Genomic DNA, 21,870 nt, shown 5'->3' with positions numbered 1-21,870 from the left:
AGAAATTGAGAAAACGAAATCAGGAAAGAGGAACTACACTTGAATAAGTAAATCTACCGCAACAAGAGCTTAAAAGCATGCAAATATATAAGCCTTCAAGAAGAATTCATCTGCTTTCAGCACATGTTAAAATGCCATGCTGTCACAGTTCTCATTTGAAGGGCCTCCTAATCTTATGAAAAAGAAATGATAAGTTGCATACTCTTTGATTTCCTCAAAGGTCTTTTGTTTCAAGCGAGGCGTAAACTCACTCCAATCAAAATCACCAACTCCAAACCTGCAATATAAAAAAGATTATAACAGGCTGCAAAATAGCCGCAAGACATGAAAATACTTTGAAATGCGCAGTCAAAAAAGAAGTCACTCGCGATAAAATTGAGAGAAGAGAGGATTAAAAATCTTGAATGTGCTAACCTCATCAATATTTGAACAAATGCAGCCCTATGGTTTTGACTAAAACCAAGAACTTTAACAGATTTCCCTTCTCCTTCCATTAGGGGAAGTTGATCCATACCATCAACTGTAAAAGATAAACAGGAAGTTCTGTCGATCAAAACAACTGTCAATGAGAATGTACTAATACTGTATTGCACGAGAAAAAGAAGATACCACGAGCTTTCTTCTTTAAGCCTTGAGGCTTTCGCCCAGATACAGATCCAGAAGAAACCATTTCAGCATCAATCCAGTCAGCTTCATTACTATCGTCTTCACCGTCAGAACTGACATCTTCCAAACCAGCAAGGTCATCATCTTCAACAGACACCATCTGAAAGAAAAGCCACAAACAGATTAGATGGGAAATAAATGTAAAGTAGCACACCTAAAATGATAATAGGCTTACTTGGTAAAACCTTTGGGTGATGATACCGGAATTCAAATCCCGCTAGTTTTACCAAGTTACAGTTCTCATTAAAACAGGCTTTCCTTAAATATATAAATAAATAGATAAGTAAGTATATAAATAAAAAGAAAGGTAAGATGGCTAACACATTTTCCGAGGCTAATATATATAACGTCCGGATATATGAAATCAGGTTTAAAACCCCGTTGCACAGGATTGCTATGATGGCTCTAATGTTTCCAGTCCCGATTGACGTTTGACTTAACTCCAGTAGACATATTGAAGTGCAGTTCATCACATCAATCAACAAATAACCAAAATAAAAACCTACCCCATCTGACCTCTTCCCAATATATTGTATTGAGGACCGAATAATTGTTGCAAGTCAACAAACCGAAAAAGCATTTTTTGTTGATAAAGATGAAATTATTCAACACGACAGATTGGGGATAGCTTTCAGTCATTCAATTTCTGACAGCGGCACACGAGGTATTGCAATGCATAATTCATGGGCTTGTTCTGTTACAGACATGAATGCATCTTGTGAAGATTGTGATTTGATGAAGTTCAGGACAAGTTCTTTAAAAAAGGAAATACTGATGCAGGACATCTTAATAAATATTTTTATTTGTTTTTATGTAATTTTCGTCCTAAATATATATGATTATATAGAGTAATTTTGGAAGGGTCTAGGAGTATCTAAATTGAGTTCTAATAGGTTTAGGAAGTTCCTTTCAAGTATTTTTTTTTATTGTTTTAGTAGGTTTCTAATTTGTTATCTTAGAGTTATCTATATAAAGAGCTCTAAAAACGTATTTCATAACTTTTGATAAAATAACCTAAACTAATTTCTACAACTTTTATCTTTTTCTTATCAATATCTCTTCTCCAATATTCCTTTCATCAATTTATTCCTTCCCTTTCTTCTACATCTCCCACGAGAACTTCATTAATTTTCTCGTAATCTATCTTTTTTACACGTCCGCTCCATCAAAAAATAAAAAGTTCGATTGAGAATCTCCCACCCTTGCCTGCAGCCCAAATACAAAAAACTCTTTTCAATCGTACAGCTGAAATCACCTCCAATCTCAACATGGGACGGCACAACTTGCGATGCCACAATCAGTAGCAACATAAACGCTCGAGTCCCAACTATAATTACCCTTAATTAACTACATAAATTTGCAAATATGTCGATTTTTAAAAATTAAGTTGGCATAGAGTCTTGCGAATTCCAAAGACGTTCTCTGCTACACATTTATCCTCCCAAAATCTAATACCATCCCGATCTCCTAGACAATACCTGACCACTCTCTAAAATCCCTCGGGACCTCTCTGAATACCCTTTCACACCCTACCCTGTAGGGCTGTCAATGGGATGGCCAAGCCCGAAGCCCGATTAAATCCAAACCGATAAGATAGGGACTTAGAACTTAAATATTGTCCGATAAGTCTATTGGGCTAGTAACGGCCCGGTCCGAAAACTAAAGTAGTTTCGTTAGTTTTTCAGTTAGATGCTAGCAAACATTTGACTTTTAGTATACATAAAAAGTTGGAGGTTTGGTTGATTAGTGTTGTAGTGCCACACATAAGGCCTGGTTCAAGTCTTGCTACACTATTTCAAATTATTTTTAGAGAAATAGCAAAAAGACAAACTATTTCAATGTAATATTATCAGACCTTGGCCAGGCCAAATCTGATCATGTCCAACGGGACCAAGCCCTTCTAAATGTAAATCTGATTTGGCATGGACCTAGACATAGGTAAGTTTTATTCAAGTTGGCCCGTCACCCAGTAAGGACCAGAAGTATGACAACTATACAATCCTAGGTTAGTTTCACCAAATCTAGGCTTGAACACTCACCTCCACAACCTATCAGGCTCATCCCCAAACCAACACAGCCCATTTGATACCAAATTTAAACCATCGGATTCTCAGCAATCCCAAACACCCATTTGTCTTGGACAAACAGATACTCTTTCATTTAACTAGGTAAAATCTTCCCCTCCAAGACGTCCCATAAAAATTCCATGATCTCATCCCTTTTAACCACGCCCCTCTCCCTCTCGATAAATAGAGGCAATGCTAAACAAAGAGCTCTGAATCAAAATCAGTCTCGCCCGTCTCCCCTCTCAATAAATAACGACAATGCCACCCTTCCAACTTCTAACAGAGTTGTGCAATGACAGGTTTCCACCTAGTAACCAACTTATATTATACTGTACATCAAGCAGATGCCAATAGCTCCCACCATCCTATCAACATCATTTCTATAGGATATGATCATGCCCTACCCAAAAAGCCTTGATAGACCCGAACTCATCTATAGGTCATTCTGCCCCTCCACCATCAATAGTAACGACGGTGGTGATAAGGGGCCACCCTGTCTAATACAGCACGAACTCTTAAAAAAACCCTTAAAGATCCAATGATCAGAATGGAGAAGGAAGGAGACAAGATAAATCTCCTTATGCATCTTCACCATTTCCAACCAAACCACATACGTCTCATCACATAGTCGAAGAAGACCCAACTAACATGACCATAAGCTTTGTCATATCAATTTCACAAAGTAGACCAGGTTGACACATCCTCAAACACCTCATTGACAACCAACACCCCATCCAAAATCTGTCAACCACTAAAAAAGACTCTTCTTCCTCAGCAATGAAAAGATAGATTACCCCTTCAACCTCACCGCAAAAACAAAGAGACCTTGAAAATGATCTTGCACACGATGCACGCCAAGCTAATCAGGCGCAAAACACTGATTTCTTTGGCACCTCTCTATTTTGGAATAACCTTTATAAAATTGTTGTTCAATCAATTTGCCAAAATAGAAGTTCTCCATATTTCGCGGACATTCACCACCATGTTCTCTCTCACGATTTCCCAACACTTTCTAATGAATTCAGAGTATAACCATCTGGGCGTTGGGATTTATCATTTCACCAATTTCACCAGTCAATTATCACCTTCCGAACCTCTTACTCATCCACCTCTCTCAAGCTCGATGCTCTCCTGATTCTAGGAAGGTGAGATCATCCAAAAATGGACGCCTATCTCCTGGCTCACTGTATAGTCTAGAGTAGAAAGAAACCACCTCTTCTCTCAAACTATCTTCGTCCCAAGTTACATTCACATTGATTCAAAGGCTCTCTAGCATATTCTTTCTATTTCTACCCTTCACTTTTTGATGGAAAAACTTTGTATCAGAATACCTTCCGCAATACCTTGACCTTTTGTCTCCAAGATATCTCGTCCGAGAAACTACCATTTATAATTTTGCCCTTTATTCCTGGCGATGGATGATGGATCCTTTCATCCATCTCCATATTCTCATCTTCCCCCTTGAGGTCATCTCTCCTAATGTCCTATAGAAGTTTCTCCTTCTTCCTATCCAGTATCCATCCGCTCCAAAACGATGTTCTTCCACTCTTTAATTTTTCCTTTAAGAATTTGGAGCTTTTTGGCCAGTTTAAGGCTTGCTTTATCCACATTTATATCACCGCCCACCACTATCTTACCTTTCTCCACATGTTCTCGAAGACGGAAGGAGTTGGTCGTCTCCTCTCCATATAGCTAGTAAGCAATATAGGGTGGTAGGAGCATGGCGAGCTGGCAATCACAAACACGACTAAAGTTGGCCAAATCTCCTCCAACTCCATACTCACAACAAAGCAATCCGAGATAGAGTCGGATCCTCTTGTCTATTAGACCAAGTAAATTTACCTCCGATGAAAGGAAGATCCACTAACTCACACCTCCTAATAAAATAATCAAATCTCCTACTAATAATTGGCATCGGGACTCCCCATTCCAGCTCATGGTAAAATCTAATTACGTCAAAATTACCCCCCACACACCGTGACCCACCACAGCTAAAAGCAAAAACATCATCGAGCTCTGCAAGATCTCTAGGATTTTGGCCCTTTTATGAGCATAAACATTGGTAATAATCTTGGGGATGTCTTCACCCTTAAACTTGCAAAAAATGGAAAGAGAAATTCTCAAGTTGTTCCACTACCTCAACACTCTGTATCCCAAAATCTCTCCACTCCATCTCAATAATAACCCAAATACCCTTAGCAACCTTAAGGATAAAAAACTCTAACTTAGTCTCATGAAGTAAAATTATCGACAACGTCTCCTTTGTAATTACCTCTTTAACCACCATTCTCTTCTTATTACACCATTCTCTTCTTATTACATCCTAACCCTCTAACGTCCAACGAATGGATCTTATGTCCCATAAATCACAACTTTATTACACCCCATTCTCCTAGAGGTCCCATGCACCACCTCCTCCTCCCCAAAGTTAATGGTGGATGTAAGTCTCACAAGTTTTCTAGTACCTTGTTTATTATTCCCATTTTTTCCTTGAATCCGGGTGTTCCCACCCAATTTGCCACTCTTCAATCCTTTCCTCTCTACTTTTGTATTGGCCCTTGGATAGGCCAACAACTTCCTCAAAAAGTAGGCCTCAGAAACTCCAAGGCCTCCTCTTTTCTACCGGCGCAATAAACTCCGGCCACCATCATCAAGGTATTGCCATTATCATTTTATTATTAGCCAATAGCTAGTTTTCAACTGCCAACCCCAACCCCCCCCAATCACCATTGATACATCCTGATTACAAGGAAGGAAAAGAAAACAGAAAACAAACGCCCAAACCCAACCCAATTCCTGCAGCAACTCTTTACCGTTCAAGAGAAAACAATCCTCAAGGGGGTAACTTGGATTGACATAGTTGAGTACAAGTGTACAACAAACTATCTCATCAGCACCGCTAAAAGTAATTTTGCAAACTAGAAGAGAAGAGATTCAGAAGGATGAAAAGTAAATTGTCAAGTAAAGGAGTACCAATCAAGAACGAAAAAGAGAGGAAAGCACATTAAACATAAAAGATATAAACGACCCACACTACCATCATCTACGAAGCCTCACCGATATTTGTATCATTTACATAACTTACATAGAAATTCCACAATACCAAAACTCTAGATCCATGGTCCCTGTTTAGTACACCAATGATTATTCTCAAACATGCATGCAGTTTCAAAGATGTGTAGCACAAAAAATTTCCTAATCTAACTGCTAAACCCCGATGAACCCTCCAGGATGAAGGTTGGAATTACTTTGGTCCCACTCCTCAAGGCTTGACTAGTGGGACACTTAATCCAACAATGATCAGTAGAATATCCTCGTCTACAAGAACCTTTGTGCAAATAAGACGCAAAACCCATGAAACCGAAACAATGTCGAACACTGATACTAAACAATTCAACCAGGGCTACATGTCAGCCAAATAAGTACTGTACAAGGATAGGCCAACTATTACGATCTGAATGAGGATCCAGCAGCAGCTGCAATTTCCTATTACTACAGTACACTAGTACTGTGATTGACCTTCCTGTTTAAGCGACTAACATAGCACAAAACATACCTGCTTACGACTCCTCTTTCCTTTGCCTAAAGCAGTAAACTCTTCAATTTTTTGCTCCTCGTATCTTTCCCTCAGAAGATCTTCCCAATAATTTTTTGAATCTGAGTTGTTGGAAGTGGTTTTATTCACCAGGGATTCCTTCTTTGCTTCCTCTTCAGCTGCAGCTTCAACCTCATCTATATATTCAAAATTTGCAACCTACAAAGTGTAATAGAAATGTTCGTTCATTAGAAAAAAAAAAATGTACTGTTACCAGGGTCATCACTATAAACACAACCGTTTGTGAAAAAAAAAGAGTATGAATGCTGTATGGACTTATTCTTGAACTGAGACTACAGAGACATGCCTTTCTTATTCATGTAGATTTTATTGACATAAGAAACTTCAAATGTATTCTTCAGATATCAGATCCAAGCAACTTTATTAAAACCCTTAATCATTAGAATCCTTTTGAATCTACAAAAAATGAGTTTAGAACTTTAGATTAATCAAAATCAAATTTTTAACGTTTGTTCATCAAGAACTGAAAAACCCCAACTTGATTCAGCACAAATAGTTCATTTAATTTCAATTGCAATAGGGGAAGACAATAAAATATCAATTGTAACTGAGGTGTCAAAAACAAATAAGGTATCATTAATTTTCCAAGTTTATTAGAATTTAAAAGAATTATAAGTTTAAAATAAACGTCAATTTTAACGGTGTGTTAATGGATTCCAATTATTGACCAATTCTCTTAGTTCACAAGTCCAAAAAATCCTAAACAAACATGATTCCAAGCTCTTTCCAAGTTCAACTTGTATACAACATCAATGATCCACTTCTATTGTTCATACAATCATCTTCAATACAACACCCAGTCCAGAATATGCATAGCAAAGATAAACACTCCTCACCAATCTAGACAGGGACCACAACATCCAACCAAAAATAAAGCATTCCACACACCCTCTAAGTAGGGGTGGAATTTGATCCTAATGAGCTGAGCTTCACTCTCAGTCTTGGCTTGTTTATTAAACACTCATTCAAATGTGTTCAGGCTTGACTGCTATAGCTTTAGGAACAAGGCCGAGCCTAGCTTAAAATAAGCCAAGCCCAAGTAGTCTTGGTTAATTTAGCGTGCAAGGAAGATATTGGAGACGAGCCAGATGAGATTTGGTATGTTCAGGCTCGGCTCATTTGTATAAGGAGCCTAAAACCTCCTCAAGGTCGGCCCAGATATCTATACAAACAAGCTCGAGTGAGCAACAACAAGCAAGCCAAGCCCGAGCACCTTGGCTCATTTTACACCCCTACCTCTAGGCCAAGGTTGACTTTTGAATTAAAAGCTTCATATTGATGTCCACAAGGCACTATAGAGTTAGAGCTAGTAAGAACCAGTGCACTCGAAACCTTGTAAGACATCAACCAATTATCCTTTTGAACCTGAGTCTCTACTCTATTGCTGAATTTCTTAAAACAACCGCAACACGTGTATACAGACAGCCACATAAACTTTCCATGTGCAACATTGGTTGTGTAGGTTCCCAGTCAATTTCTGCCTATGTATACAATTGTAGGGAGGAAAAGGATGTGTTCAGTTACCATGACCATGCCTGAAAAGATAAATAACTTCGCTCAAAATATCTCACAACACAAAAATGAACATTATAAACAAGAGATAGAGAAAGTCAAAAACCTTGAAGGCTTTCAAAAAACCATCTTCCTCTTCATCGTCCAGAGGTGCCTCTTCGTTACGAACTTGGTCGCGGTCCAGCAGTCTATTAAAGAATTAAAAAAGAAAAGAAAAAAAAAAGGTAGAATCTCAACACAGACAATGTTTGAACAATAGGAATATGCAATATAGATGTTATACACTGTAATACCTATCTATCGCAGCATCATCATAGTGAATCTGCCGAACTTTTCGATCTTCATCGTTCTCATCTGCAAATAACTCTTTCGAACCATATCTTATGATGTCATCTAACTCTTCCTAGAGATAAGATTTGAACCGTGTGTTACAATTGTTATCATAAAACAATGGTATTACGAAAGTTGATAACTTTACTCTATCAATGAGGCATCTAAGAGACATCGTAAAACTTAGATGACTGAACCTACAGTCAAGTGAACAGAAATGTCAAAGTGTAAAGCATGAAAATTGAAGACACCCCATAACATACGGTCACAAGAGAAGAAGTATTCATCTAAATAGGACCAAAAGCATTTTTTATACCACTTCCACAAGTGAATGTACTCTTTACAGAAGAGCACATGGTACACCGCTTCACACACAGAATGTCATTGCTGAATCACGAACACAGAATACCTTTAAATGAAATGAGAGAAAATTTGATGCTTTCAATCCACTGTCAACATCTACCAACATTTCTGAATCTACACATTGTACAATAATCTAATTTTCAACCCTTTCAAGTTATTAAGCTAACACGTGTTAATGGAAGCATATACTCATAGGGTGGCCAGATCTCTGGCCATTTGTAGTGAGATGAGTGATGGGAGCATTGTGGCACAGAGGGCAAGATCATTAAGCTATGGTGGAATAGTGTGGATATGGTGTTATCACCAGGCAACAAGAGAATGACTGGTCCCAAAGGGTCTGAATTCAAATATAATTCTGAGAAAAAAACTATGAATCTTGCCGATGGACCAAGTTTGGCAGGGACAAGAGCAGTCCAAGCCCAAGTAAGATAAAAAAGATGAATGTAAAGAAAATAATAGAAGCAGGGATGAGCACACAAGTAAACCTTAATGCAGCAATCATTTTGAATACCTGATTAATATTTTGTGCTTTAAGCCGCCCGACAACTAGATGCTCCAAAACCATTTTCTTCTTGGTCAGCTCCATCATCCTTTCTTCAATGGTTCCTCGTGTTATTAGCCGAAATATCATTACCTATACCATGTAACCACATATCATCAAGAAATATACCCATGCTACAGTTAGAGCGCAATTGAAATTTCATCTAACCTTATTAGTCTGCCCAAGCCGATGAGCTCTAGCCATTGCTTGTAAGTCAGCATGAGGATTCCAATCACTGTGTAAGGGAAAAAAAGTCAGTGATCATGAAACTTCCAAAATGTTGTTGCATTCGAAAATTTTGTGATATCTGACGGTTTTCAGAGTATCAAAACACGCTTGAAAATAGAAATATTGGTAGTTTAAAGGCTCTATATCAAAAAAATTGAAAACATGGGGTTTTAAGGTACTAAAATTTTGTTCCCGAACATAATTAAATTCTATGGTTCAAACTACGAAGAATAAGTGTAAGATATAGTTCAGATACTACCTATCATAAATGATAACTGTGTCAGCAGTTGCAAGATTTATTCCCAACCCACCAGCTCTTGTGGAAAGAAGAAAACAGAACCTGGAGGAGTTTTTCGCGTTGAAACGATCTATGCGGATTTGTCTTTCCGCTCCCGCAACTTTGCCATCAATCCGCTCATAGAGCCAATTCTGATAAACAGGTTTACCAGAAAATCGTACCAATACCTCATTAGGAGCTGAACTCCTTTACTAACCTCTTCACACGAGCTCCAATAATTGAACTAAATGAAACAGAAGAAAAATTAGTTAACTTCTTACCTTGTATGTGCAGTAGTCTTCCAACAGAGTCAGCATATGCTGAAATTGAGTATATATAAGAACTCTATGTCCTTGCTCTTTAAGTTTGACCATCAACTTATCTAATAACTGCAATTTTCCTGAGGATTCCAGTAGCTGCCTGTTAAGGACAGAGAAACAAGTACAAATAAAACTTCCATTGATTGAAGCAATTAACTACAAGACAAGGGAATGGTGCGACTAAAGAAGAAAGAAAACAACAAAACAACAGAATGATATTATAGGAATATACATCTCCAAAAAATATAAATAAATCACTGCTGTTGTTGTGGTTGTTGCTTTTGTTGTGTATAAAGGTTAGGGTGACAGAAGCGTAAAGTCATAATAAAATGCTCCTAAACAGAACCTTGTCTATGATGACTCCATTATTGTACTTTTACATACATGTACAACACACAGAGAGAGATACATATAGGCAAACCTAAAGTAGGCTCCAAGTTTCCAACAGAACTTTAGCACCAAAGGTGGACCTGGAGGATGAACTGAGTGCTGACTTATATCAAATGTAACCTGCCCAAAATGGAAATCATCCCCACAAAAAATTCAGCTCAATTTTATAGGTTTAACCTTGTCAAAAGTTGCTACGAAATAAAAAACACATAAACCATTGATAGATCTGTAACATTCTAAACAACCTTTGACAAGGTTAAACACATTCAAATGAGCTGATTTTTTGTGAGGATGGTCTCTATTGTGGGATAATCATCTTCATCAAAGATTAGATTTAAACTCGTTGTTTTATATGTAATATTTTTGGAATTTTCTTTAGGCGGAGTTTTGTGACAGACATGTCCAGATATAAAATAAAGAGACATAAAAAAATTTAAATGGAAGCAATACAAATTGTTTGTCAATGGAGGAAATTAAGATGAGCGAGAAATTGTATCTCTCACTATCCAGGTGACAGAATGAGCAAAAAGTTTCTGTAATGAATAATGATATTCACATTGGAAACCCCCACTTCATGTTCAGACAAGCTCCATGACATTGCTCGCATCAAAGAGCACTAACAGCTGACTGAAACATGGAGATTTTCTTACATGGGCTGTCACTGTGAACCGGAACCTCAAAGATGAGATATTAGGGGTCTTTGATGATCTCCAAGAAACTATTCACTGAGTTGCAAAAAGGTAACACTTCCGGGGAAGACAAGAGTTTAGAACTAGAATAAATACAAATACTTCAAAGTCGAATCTCATTTGCATGGTTGGCCAAAGCTCAGAGACAACTTGAACCAATTTCCAGTACATTGTAATGTATGACTATCCTTTACTCCTCATTCCATAGCTTTCTTTTGGACAAGCTACACAAATATTATACGCTTGATAAACTTTGTCATAAGGAATGGGTATCCTATTCCATGATGGAGTGTTCGAATTTATCACTTCTGAAGTTGGGGATTTGGTTACAAGGAAATGCCGAAAAGTGGGCATTGTATAGATAGCTTCTCCTCCAATCACTTTTTTCTCTTGGTGTTTGGCATTGGTACAATTTTAAACATAGACAACCTTATAGAAAGACATTCATTGTTAGCTTTTGACCTTTCTTGGATGCATCCAGAAAGTCTGTCGGTCATACTCTTCCTCATTGCCCCTATTCTTATGCCATTTGGCACTAGTTTTTTCAATTTGCCCAAATATTTTATTTGTCTCCTACTTATGTGTGATCCCTTGTCGATGTATTCCCGTTTATGGTTAACTAGACAGACTAAGAAGAAGATGTTGAGTACTAATGGTTTTCGTAATACTATGAAGCACCCAGCTTAAGCTAACCGGTGACATTTTGACACTATGGAACCACGATACTACGCCAATGATTCACAGATGGGTAAAGGAACTATTGTTTTTGCGGGCTGTGACAAATTTCATGCTCAAAGGCTGTCAGTGGTCAAGGGTTTCATCTTCCTTTGGTCAAAATTTAGGGAGTATTGGTCCAACACACCGTTTGGGGACTTTATGTTCAGATGGGGTTCCTTGCCCGCAGCATGCATGAAGACAGTTTCTTTGCTTTAGTTTCTATCAGTTGTAATTATTTATTGTTTCTCTATTGTTTCTCATTTTCCCGTTGTTATATCCAAGTGGGATGTTTCATCCTACAAAGTTGACATTATGACTATACATATATCATTAAAAACTAAGATGCTATGCCTCCCAATATCTATTCTATACACACACACATTTTACCGACCAAGAAAATTAATAATAAATAAATAAAAGGAAATTTCTATTTCTAATATACTATTGGAGGTAGACCTTGAAAAGGAGGCACTAATCATTGTGCATATCCCTCATTTTTACACGATGAATCTTATTTTACAGACAACAAAAAATAAAGATTACTAAAAATCAAATTAAGTGCGACTACCTGTAAGCTTCTTCAGTATCTTGTATATTCTGCTCAACTCCATCCAACATGTATGCATGACAACAGAGCTTACGCAATTCCATAACCACATTAATAAGAGAGATCTGCATAAAAGAAATCAAAAGAGTATTACTACACCATTAAGATATGAAGAAATTTTTCTTCAGTGTGAAATATTCACCTGTGCACCACCACGACGAGTCAATATCTCGTAGTTACGGGTCAGAATGGCTTTGTAGTATTCTTTCTGTTTGCTACTTAATTCAACACGTAAAATGAGTTCCTTTTTTGGTGGCATATCCTTCAAGACATCCTTCTTGAGCCCTAAACAAGGCACAGTTCTTTTTTATGAGTTCTAAATAGTTAAAGATCATGCGAATAGTATATATCACGCAGTTCCCCCACAAGCATTCTTTTCTTCACTAAAAAAATATTTGGAACATTCTAGAGTTTACAAACACTTGACTAGAGCCCAACACAGTTGCTATTTGTTTAGGGCTACTGAGGCTATTGTTTACTATAGCGTAAGATGGGAACCAAATGCATTTTAACGGTTTCGTGTCGTTCATTGACGATTGTACGTTATAAGAGTTGCTTTTATCCCCTTTTTTTTCATTTTTATTGTATAGTATCTCAACCTACACCATTTTGCTTGGCATTAATTGTATAGATATACCTTTACCTATCCAAAAAAAGGTTGCTTCTTATCTTTCTTTTCATTTATAATGTATGGGACTATCATAAGTATGTATTCCTCACATTGGAAAAAAAAAAGGTGCACTGCTGTTAAGAGGACAAGATTTGAACAAGATGATGACACCAAGATCTAACAGATACATGCATTTTGCATGTATAAAATGAGAAAATTATCAAGTGCCCTGTTCTTCACAAATTTAAAGAACTGCTACTGTGCTTCTTTGGAATTTATTTGGATATTCTTGTCTTCCTTCAAGCAAACTGATTAACGTGTTCATGATCAGGATTTGCATGTTTTGTGAGCACAAATGAGGTCATAGCTTAAGCAATGAGCTGGGATATTTGGAAGGGAAATTGTGATACTAAAAGTGGATAAAAAATACAATTATGAATAAACCATAGTGATAATATTAAAAACTGAGTGCTAACACCTAACAACTTTTAGCAGGCTTTTACTATAATAATAATGAAAAAGAAAGGAACAATTACAGCTAAATGGCTAATGGGCTATTCTAACATAATTGTGCACTCATATTTGGACTTTCTGCTATGAGGAGATAGAAGTATTATGTTCCCTATAAAATATATGTCGCCATCTATGAAGCTTTTAACTACATAGTACAGTTTTTGTTATGATTTTATAAGAAGTTTCCTTTCCTATCTCGCAATGGATTATTTCAAGTTTGAAGAACATTTCTTGGTTTGTGACAATAGAATAGTTCTAAGATTGAAGGGGCAATGTCCTACATAGAGTCCATTTCAACCCTTTCAACTCTCAAGTGACAGTACAATGTCCTACATAGAGTCCCTTTCAACTTTCAAGATGGTCCGCTGTTTCACACTAATGCCATCAAAAAGAAAATTGATGATAACACACATGTACATTCAGTGATTCTGGTATAAAATGCAGAATAATTTATAAGTGCAAACAAAATGCCGATTTAGAATAAATGGAAGCATGTAATATACTTAAAATGTAAATTATGGCACCCTAAATTAAGCAAAAAAAAAGAAAAAAAAGTGTTTTATGAAAACAGAAAGAATTTATACTTCTTAAAAGATGTGGAGCCAGCATTTTATGAAGCCTAGCAATCTGCTCCTCTTGATTTATATCCTTGAATTCCTCCTGAAACTCCTCCAAACTTCCAAACTACAAAAATTCAATACTGGCATAAGAAAATCGACCAAAGGGATCACCATTCCTGTGAAACTAATCTGGATCCCAATTTGAATGTGAAACTATTCCTGAATCTAATTTAACCGGCATTCCTGCAACCAATCAAAGACTGACCTTTCCAGCATCAAGGAAGTGCATAAGCATGAATAGCTCATCCAGGTTGTTCTGCAATTCCAACAAACCCAAGACTGTTCAGAGATAACTCTATGACGGACAACAAACACAAAAGCAAGACGACTACTGATCCACGAAAATAAGAAATTGGATAGATATACAAATAGTATCGATCAGGCTACCTTGACACCCTTACGAAAAAGTGGGCCTATATAATGAGTTAGTGCCCACTATGTGTACGTACATACAATCAAACCAAACCTTACCACAATTTCCTTGCACAAATATGAAAATTCAAGTGACAGAAAACCAACCTGAAGAGGAGTTCCTGTCAAAAGCACACGATGATTGCTGGAATATTGCTTCAATGCAATAAACAGTTTTGACTCTTTATTTTTGAGACGATGGCCTTCATCAACAATCTACACAAGAAATTTTAACATAAAAGTAACAAAACATACTCTACACACTTGTAAATCATCACTAAAGAGTATTACCATACACTCCCACTTTATTGGTTTCAGAGTTGTCGTCTCTAGGTTGATCATTTCATATGAAGTTAGGAGGACGTCAAACTTTATTCTATCTTGCTTGCTGTCACTGATAGCTGTACCAGCCTTCTTCTTTTTGTGCTTCCCGAATTCACCTTTAGGAAAATAAAATTCAAATTCCCTAATAACAGCACGAGCAGGCGCAGATCCAACATACATTACCTGCAACAAGTTTATTTGCACCACAAAAGCAGTTGAATATATGTTTAGCGAAGAAAATGTTTTGCAATGTCAAGTGGAGGACCATGCACATACAACATTCATTTGAGGTGCCCACGTTGCAAATTCCCGCTCCCAGTTCCGCAATGTTGAAAGAGGTGCAACTACTAAAAAAGGAACAATCTTCTCTTCAAAAAGAGATGCTAAGAAAGCAATACTCTGTATAGTTTTACCTGCAGTATACTAGGTGTAAGTTAATCGGATAACATAATAGGAAAAAACAGTGCAGCAAAAAGATATGAAGAACAAAATATTTTATTGGCAAAATGAACTATACGCACCGAGACCCATCTCATCTGCAAGTATCACATGTGTCTGTTTCGACCAAGCATAGCGCAAGAAATTCAATCCTTCGAGCTGATAGGGATGTAGTGATCCTTCAATATCAGAAAAGTTTGGAATGATATCATTTTCTTTGATCTATGTAAATGTCCGTGTTAATCAAAACAAAAATATTAAAAGCAGTGAAATATCAAGTCACACAATAAAACCAGAACTGTCACAGAACACAGTAAACATTGAATTTTTACAAATTGTACAAACCTCCAGAGAGAAAATCAGGACTCTGTTCGAAGTGCTGAAATTCTTTAGCCTTCTTTCTCGACTCCTTTGCATCGCGGATATAGCTTTTATGCTTACCGGTAGAAGATTTACGCATCCTAGACTGAATTTTGTTGAACTTTTCAATTTCAGGTTGGAATGCAGAAATGTCTGATTCATCTTCCCAGTAACATTCATCATATGAAAGCTCTTTCCATTTCACAAGATACTCCCTTTCATCCCCATCTTCCCTGTAAGACATTCAAGTAGAATCACAAACGTATAACAATTCCTAGAAAGAAATCTTTAATTGTAATATACACAAAAAAAAAAAAAAGAAATGTGTTACTGTACACTAACCTGGGGCCCGGGCCCCATCACCAAACAGGCCGCATTATGCGGTAAAGAGATAATCATTACAGTAACATTTAACCATACATAGTTTGGAACTTTCTTGCTCTCAATTTGTTCTTGAACATCCTAAGAAAAATATTCAAACTGGTGAACGTTATGGTAGTACCTTATATCTATCTCATTGGTTCAGTCTACATTCATCACACTTCTCAAGCATACAGAATTCACTATCTAATGTCAAATAAACCCAGGTAACCAACCAAAACTCCATCAAAAGTAAATAAATAAACTCAAAATACTTGTATTCAAAATAAACAATGTAATTTCCATCCTAGAATGATTATTCACCACCAAAACTTTACTTTTTAGCACAATAGCATCTAAAGGCGAGTTTTTAACAGAAAAAAGATGTTCCTTTTCAAAAAAAAAAAAAAATATTCTTTTAGATTGATAGAATGAAATCATGCAACTGTTTTATCTGATGGTGATTGATCTTTATGACAGGTGTTCAAAATTGTAAAAGCTTAGAAACGTCAAACCTGCTAGCAAGAATCCTATCAACAGTGGTCCACTCAGGCCGGACTGCAACAAATTCATCTTCAGAGTTATTTGCTGCTTGCTTATGGAAGTTGTTTATTTTGGTCCTTAGACGAGGGTTTGCCTTGAAAGCTTTTAGGAATTCCTTCTCTGGCACCCTGGGGAAAATAGAATGTGGCAGAAATATAAATAAACTAAGACAATCTGACTCATGGAAACCTTACAGGTTAAAAAAACATCTTATGCAGCATGCAGGCACACAACTCACATGGAAAAATTAAAGTCAGACATGACAGAAAATCGTTAGGAAATTTTTTACCAAGTGCAGTGCAGATAAGACAACCCCTTCCACTTTACAAGATATTGTTTAACAAATATTTGTTTTGAGCCCAGCTTGGAGGCATCATTATCATCGGCTACTGTGGGCCGCACTTCACAATGCAATATCTTGTCGATATCATTAAGGGGGCTCACCTGCAGCAGACAAATATGGGATCAAGAAATCAACAAAATATCATTAACCAGGCTCAAACAGACTTAAGTACAATAGCAACATACACACTCTGGGCAACTCCAGCTCTCAGGAGGAGGACCTTTCAGTGGAGGAAGTAAACACTTGGGATGGTACACATAAGTGCAAGTCTGGCATTTAATAAATTCCCCACTTTCTCCACAACCTTGACATGAATCATCTTTCTATAAAACAAAAAGATTTTGGAAACATCAAAAGAGATCATGGTAAATGAGTGCACAATTGACAGTCCATATTGACGAATTAATATACACAATGACACATAAAATTCAATTGTGTGACATGACCAATTTTTAGTCAGCCACTATGTTTGTCAATCCAATGACAACATTACATCCCAGTCTTCCTTCAGCAAGGTAGTTAAACTTATCCAACAAAAGAAATACTTTTATTGCTCATGTTGTAGAACCCAATGGCCTTGTCAAATGCCCAAAAGAGAGGCCTTACAGCTTTTCTACCTACTAATTATATCTTAAAATTCTAACCTTAGCCAAAGCGTAGAGCGTGACCGCGAGATTCGGAGCAGTCATCTTCAAAATTTCCAATATTTCAAAGCACCTTGTATATATATAGTTATCCCTTTTAAAGTTTAATTGGACTAATTTTCCGATTTGCACTTACTTAAGCAAAATAATTATATGAATTAATCTTAACAACCAAATTAATAAGAGAGAGAGAAAGAGAGGGCAGTGGGTACGTGTACAGAGATGATAGATACAGCTATGTGGCCTATACAGTAGGCATGAAGTTGAGAACAGAATGTTTCATCAAGAAGTGACATAAATGCACGTTAGTAGTCAAAACAGAGTCAGACCTCCAGCCAATGCCATCACGTTTTTTCGCCCAAATATGGTATCTTTGTAGAAAATAATTAATGTGTGCGACAAATCATTTCGCAGAGAGCACGTTTTAAAACATTGTAAAGCAGCGAGTTAGTACGAATTTAATGCAAAAGCGTAAAAGAGCGAATTTAAGCGTGGGGTGACCTATGGTCCACGCTTTAGGTTGCTAAGATTCTGCCTAACAAATCAACCTTTATTGGCGTGCGGAGAAAGTAATGTAAATCTCCATTTAAGGTCTACAGCACCACAATATGAGTACACTTTCATATGTGTGTGTGCGAGAGAGAGAGAGACTACCAAATAAGTAGATTCACCTCCTTTTTCAATTCTCTTTAAGGAAAAATAATGTATAAGAGAGAAGCTATGCAAACCTTCAATACTCAAAAATCAGATGGAAGCATAACTTGTAGTTAATGACATGACCTGCATGTTTACTTAATTGACAAGATGAGGTTTAACAGCTTCCACACTTTGTTGAGACTTGAGACAGTATTCAACGAAGTGGACAGGCCTGATCTTTCATAAACAAAGTTTGAAAGTTCTATACTTTTTAGAAACATCATCAAATCTTACATTAACTCCCTTTTTATATGGTAACACCTTAATCTCTTCCTCCTTGTCACAAAAAGTCAAATAGCTCCTCCAGATAAATTTCAAATTCTTTACTCCAACAACATCTAAAAACCTATTAACTCCTCAGCTTTTATGTTTCTTCTTTAAGTTCAGACAGCAGACTTTTATTATCAAGACATAGTAAAGGTGGACCCTTTTTTGCGTAAGCAAGTTTGGGTCAAGCAAGACACCAACCAGGTTTTGTTTCATATAAAGTCTACATTCTGGTCTAAAGTGTTCCCATGGCATCATGGAGCATAAGAGCATAGATTTGCTCTGGCATATAAAAGAGAGAGAGACAAGATTTGCTCCGGGAATGGTCAACAAAAATTACAAATTTGTTTTTTTTTTCCTTTTAAATAATAAAACATTTATTAATAGAGATTGAACTAACTAATACACCACAACGGGTGACATTAATAACATTTATATGCCCCTAACAAATCCAAACTAGATAGGCACCCCATAGACACTTATCATGTGCCTACCACCACCAAAATGGTGAGGGGGTAGCTTACAAAATAAACAATAAATAAGTACAAAGAAAAGGAGCATAAAACTCAAGATAAACTACACTCCAAGAAATTTTCCCCAAGTAAACATCAACTCTTCAAACTCATGACTACTCCAGTCTGATCTATTTGTTAGCCAATAATAAATTGTCACTTTGACCAGTATCACTGTATTTCCCTTATTACATTGTCACTTTGATCAATATCACTGTTGATTCCACTCTCACAGCTTGACCCTTAAATTAGGGCATTCCTTGTTTTCCACACTATCTAACAAACTGCTACCAGAATCATGTTCGGTAGAGAGCCCAATTCAATGTCCCTTCCCTCCAGCCAATTCCTTAATCCTTATAGCATATAAACATAATTTCCTGCAGTATGGTAGCAATCACCTACCCTACATCAGGATAATTGTTCCACAACTGTCTGGAACAAGAACAAGATCCAAAAGACAATGCCGAATCTCTCAATCTATAATATGAATTTGTGTTGCCCTTATAAGTAGTTGTGATTCCTCTTACACTACCCTGAACTCATCCATAATGTTCTCACATCCGACCATCAAATCCATGACCTCTGCCATCAAAAGTCTATGAGCATGTCGGTTTCTTGGAGACCACATGTTTTGCTCCATAAAACACCGACCGGTTCTTTTCACTGCCATATATATATTCCTAGAAATAGCACATGCTTTCGGCAGTAATGACCACAATCACACCCTTGTTTCAGCAGTTATATTCATTTATATCATTTCAATTCCTTGTTTAAGTTCGAATCTATACGTGTCTTGTCAATTCTAATAGACTTTTGAAATATAACTCATCGTTAATACCTAAGTTACATTGACACAGATATGTGTTCCATATCCGACACAGATACGAAATGTCTGACACAGTAAGATACCAAAAGTTGAGGTATATCACATACCATATGTGTCTGTGTCTGTGTCTGTGCCGTGTCCGTGTCCGTGTCTGTGTCCGACATGGACACGTGGATACGTATCCAACACGGATTATACATTGATTAATACAGACATGTTGTAGTCTAACGCACTTTATGTACAATAAAAGCCTATTCCATTTCTTTACTTAAAAGAGTTAACTTTTTCTACACGCATTCTGTTCTCATTATATTTTTATGGAAACAATTGTTAATTAATGATGACTAAGCTCTCCCTCCAGCATATACTCATAAATTAAGTTTACCTATTCTACTTTCTGCAAACTCAAAACAAAAGGAAATTAATAAAAATTAATCCCCTCGCAAAAATTTACGTGCGGCGTGAAGGTAGTAAGAAAGCATTCAAAAGGAAATTTTGTCATACAGAGATTAATATAGAAGTTTTCCTTCCATGGTAATAATCCTTAGAAGTTAGGGTGTGCTTGATAAAAATTCCCACTTAATTGGGCAAATACTAGTGGCAAATATTAAATTTGCCAGGCAAATCTGGAAGTGAGAAAATAAGGGACCTTTTCTCTGGCAAATTTATCCAGGGGAGAGATGGGTAAGTTTTTCCCACTCTAAGCGAGAAAATAAGGCACGTGAGGGAAAATTTGGCAAATGTCAAAAAATATTGCCAGGTCCTAAATTGCATCCAAAGCAGCGTCAAATACCCTTTTAAGTGGGAAAACATTGATTTGCCAGCGGAAAAATGGGTTATCAAGCAGGCCCTTAGAAACCAAAGTTTTTCCTAACATAGATCTATTTACATTTCAAAATAATCAGTGGAATTGAAGGATTTATTTCCTATAAGTCAAATTTAGAACGTTTTTTCAATATGGAAGGCATAATCTCAGCCATTATTTAACCGCCATTCTAACTTCCCCGAGAAAGGTACCTTCTCGTTTATTAATATGACGATTAATCTTCCAGCAAGATATAAACATGATCGTTTGCATGTACATTAAGTCCATAAATTTTATTCCCTGAATTTCAATTCACAATATTTTTCTTGGTTAGACATGAACCTCATTCTAAATCAATTGAACTCTAAAAAATAAACTCTCCATACATCCCCCATCAACACCTTCAAACGATGTGAAAATTGCAAATTTATAAATTAAAAAAAAAAAAAATACCGCATCAGGTCTAGATATTCTCTGAGGCTTTGAATTTGATCCAGATGGCTTTTTAACAAGAAAATCCTCATCATCTGATTCTTCAATATTATATAACGGTTTTCTCTCTGTCCTTATACGAAGTCTCTCCACCAAACTACTCATTTCCTGTATACAATTAAAAACACAGTCAAACTTAATATCAATTGAAGAAGAAAAAATTGTGGAATTGAAGTGAGACCTGTAAAGAGGAGTGTAGGGAAAGTAGCGGCAGGCAATAATACTCAATAATATTAATCAGATTTAATAACCAAAAAAAACACTCGTGTTTCTCTGGTGGGCTCGAACCTGATGCCAACAGAAGCCCATAAAAACCAACGCGCATCTCGATGCTGATCAGTACACATACGCAGTTTGATCTGGACCGTCCTTTGGTACCAATAAAAACACATTTTCTAACTATCCTATACTAATTAATCAATTATTATTATTACCTTCCTCATTGGGTGCAACCCTTCATGTCAGTTTCATCTGTATGGAAAAACAAAAAGGTTTTCTACATGTTCACAATGCCACTAATGTGTTGGCCAAACAACCCTTCCTTTGATGTTTGTAGAAAAGAGCGGAAAAGAATAAAAGAAGAAGAAGAAGAAGATGGACACACGTAGTCAAGAAGTGATTAGAACTTGAGTGAAAATGATGACTCTATAAAGATCAAAGGAGGAGAGAGAATATTGTTATTATTTTATCTAATTTCATATTTGTAAACCAGAGAGAAAGAGAGAGAAACCTTTATTTTCTTTCATCTCAAATTTTCGTAGAGTCTTTCTTGATAATTACATTG

The 21,870-nt window shown here is 36.7% G+C and overlaps 1 protein-coding gene across 4 annotated transcripts in view; it reads right to left on the bottom strand.

Annotated features, from left to right (window-relative positions):
• Window positions 1-21,374, bottom strand: part of PKL (chromatin remodeling factor CHD3 (PICKLE)) — a 31,980-nt gene extending 10,606 nt beyond the window's left edge. For all 4 annotated transcript variants that reach the window (XR_015218753.1, XR_015218754.1, XR_015218755.1 and 1 more), the window contains exons 1-24: window positions 21,268-21,374; window positions 21,048-21,194; window positions 17,030-17,167; window positions 16,791-16,945; window positions 16,474-16,629; window positions 15,584-15,831; window positions 15,322-15,417; window positions 15,077-15,213; window positions 14,768-14,983; window positions 14,585-14,692; window positions 14,271-14,321; window positions 14,030-14,129; window positions 12,465-12,607; window positions 12,284-12,387; window positions 9,881-10,019; window positions 9,582-9,751; window positions 9,263-9,329; window positions 9,065-9,187; window positions 8,154-8,263; window positions 7,967-8,048; window positions 6,289-6,486; window positions 610-766; window positions 415-520; window positions 203-277 (exon numbers count right to left, since the gene is read on the bottom strand). Coding sequence is in view for 1 of the 4 variants with exons in the window: in XM_086602164.1 (XP_086458290.1) it covers window positions 203-277; window positions 415-520; window positions 610-766; window positions 6,289-6,486; window positions 7,967-8,048; window positions 8,154-8,263; window positions 9,065-9,187; window positions 9,263-9,329; window positions 9,582-9,751; window positions 9,881-10,019; window positions 12,284-12,387; window positions 12,465-12,607; window positions 14,030-14,129; window positions 14,271-14,321; window positions 14,585-14,692; window positions 14,768-14,983; window positions 15,077-15,213; window positions 15,322-15,417; window positions 15,584-15,831; window positions 16,474-16,629; window positions 16,791-16,945; window positions 17,030-17,167; window positions 21,048-21,191 (3,023 nt within the window). In the remaining 3 variants the exon portion in view is untranslated. The remainder of the gene's footprint in view (window positions 1-202; window positions 278-414; window positions 521-609; window positions 767-6,288; window positions 6,487-7,966; window positions 8,049-8,153; window positions 8,264-9,064; window positions 9,188-9,262; window positions 9,330-9,581; window positions 9,752-9,880; window positions 10,020-12,283; window positions 12,388-12,464; window positions 12,608-14,029; window positions 14,130-14,270; window positions 14,322-14,584; window positions 14,693-14,767; window positions 14,984-15,076; window positions 15,214-15,321; window positions 15,418-15,583; window positions 15,832-16,473; window positions 16,630-16,790; window positions 16,946-17,029; window positions 17,168-21,047; window positions 21,195-21,267) is intronic.
• Window positions 21,375-21,870: the final 496 nt, after the last annotated feature.

This window comes from Coptis chinensis, chromosome 3 (assembly GCF_015680905.1).
Source record: "Coptis chinensis isolate HL-2020 chromosome 3, ASM1568090v1, whole genome shotgun sequence".
In the NCBI taxonomy this organism is placed as follows: domain Eukaryota; kingdom Viridiplantae; phylum Streptophyta; class Magnoliopsida; order Ranunculales; family Ranunculaceae; genus Coptis; species Coptis chinensis.
The sequence above is the reverse complement of the archived record's forward strand: the minus strand, read 5'-3'. Positions and strand labels throughout refer to the sequence as shown.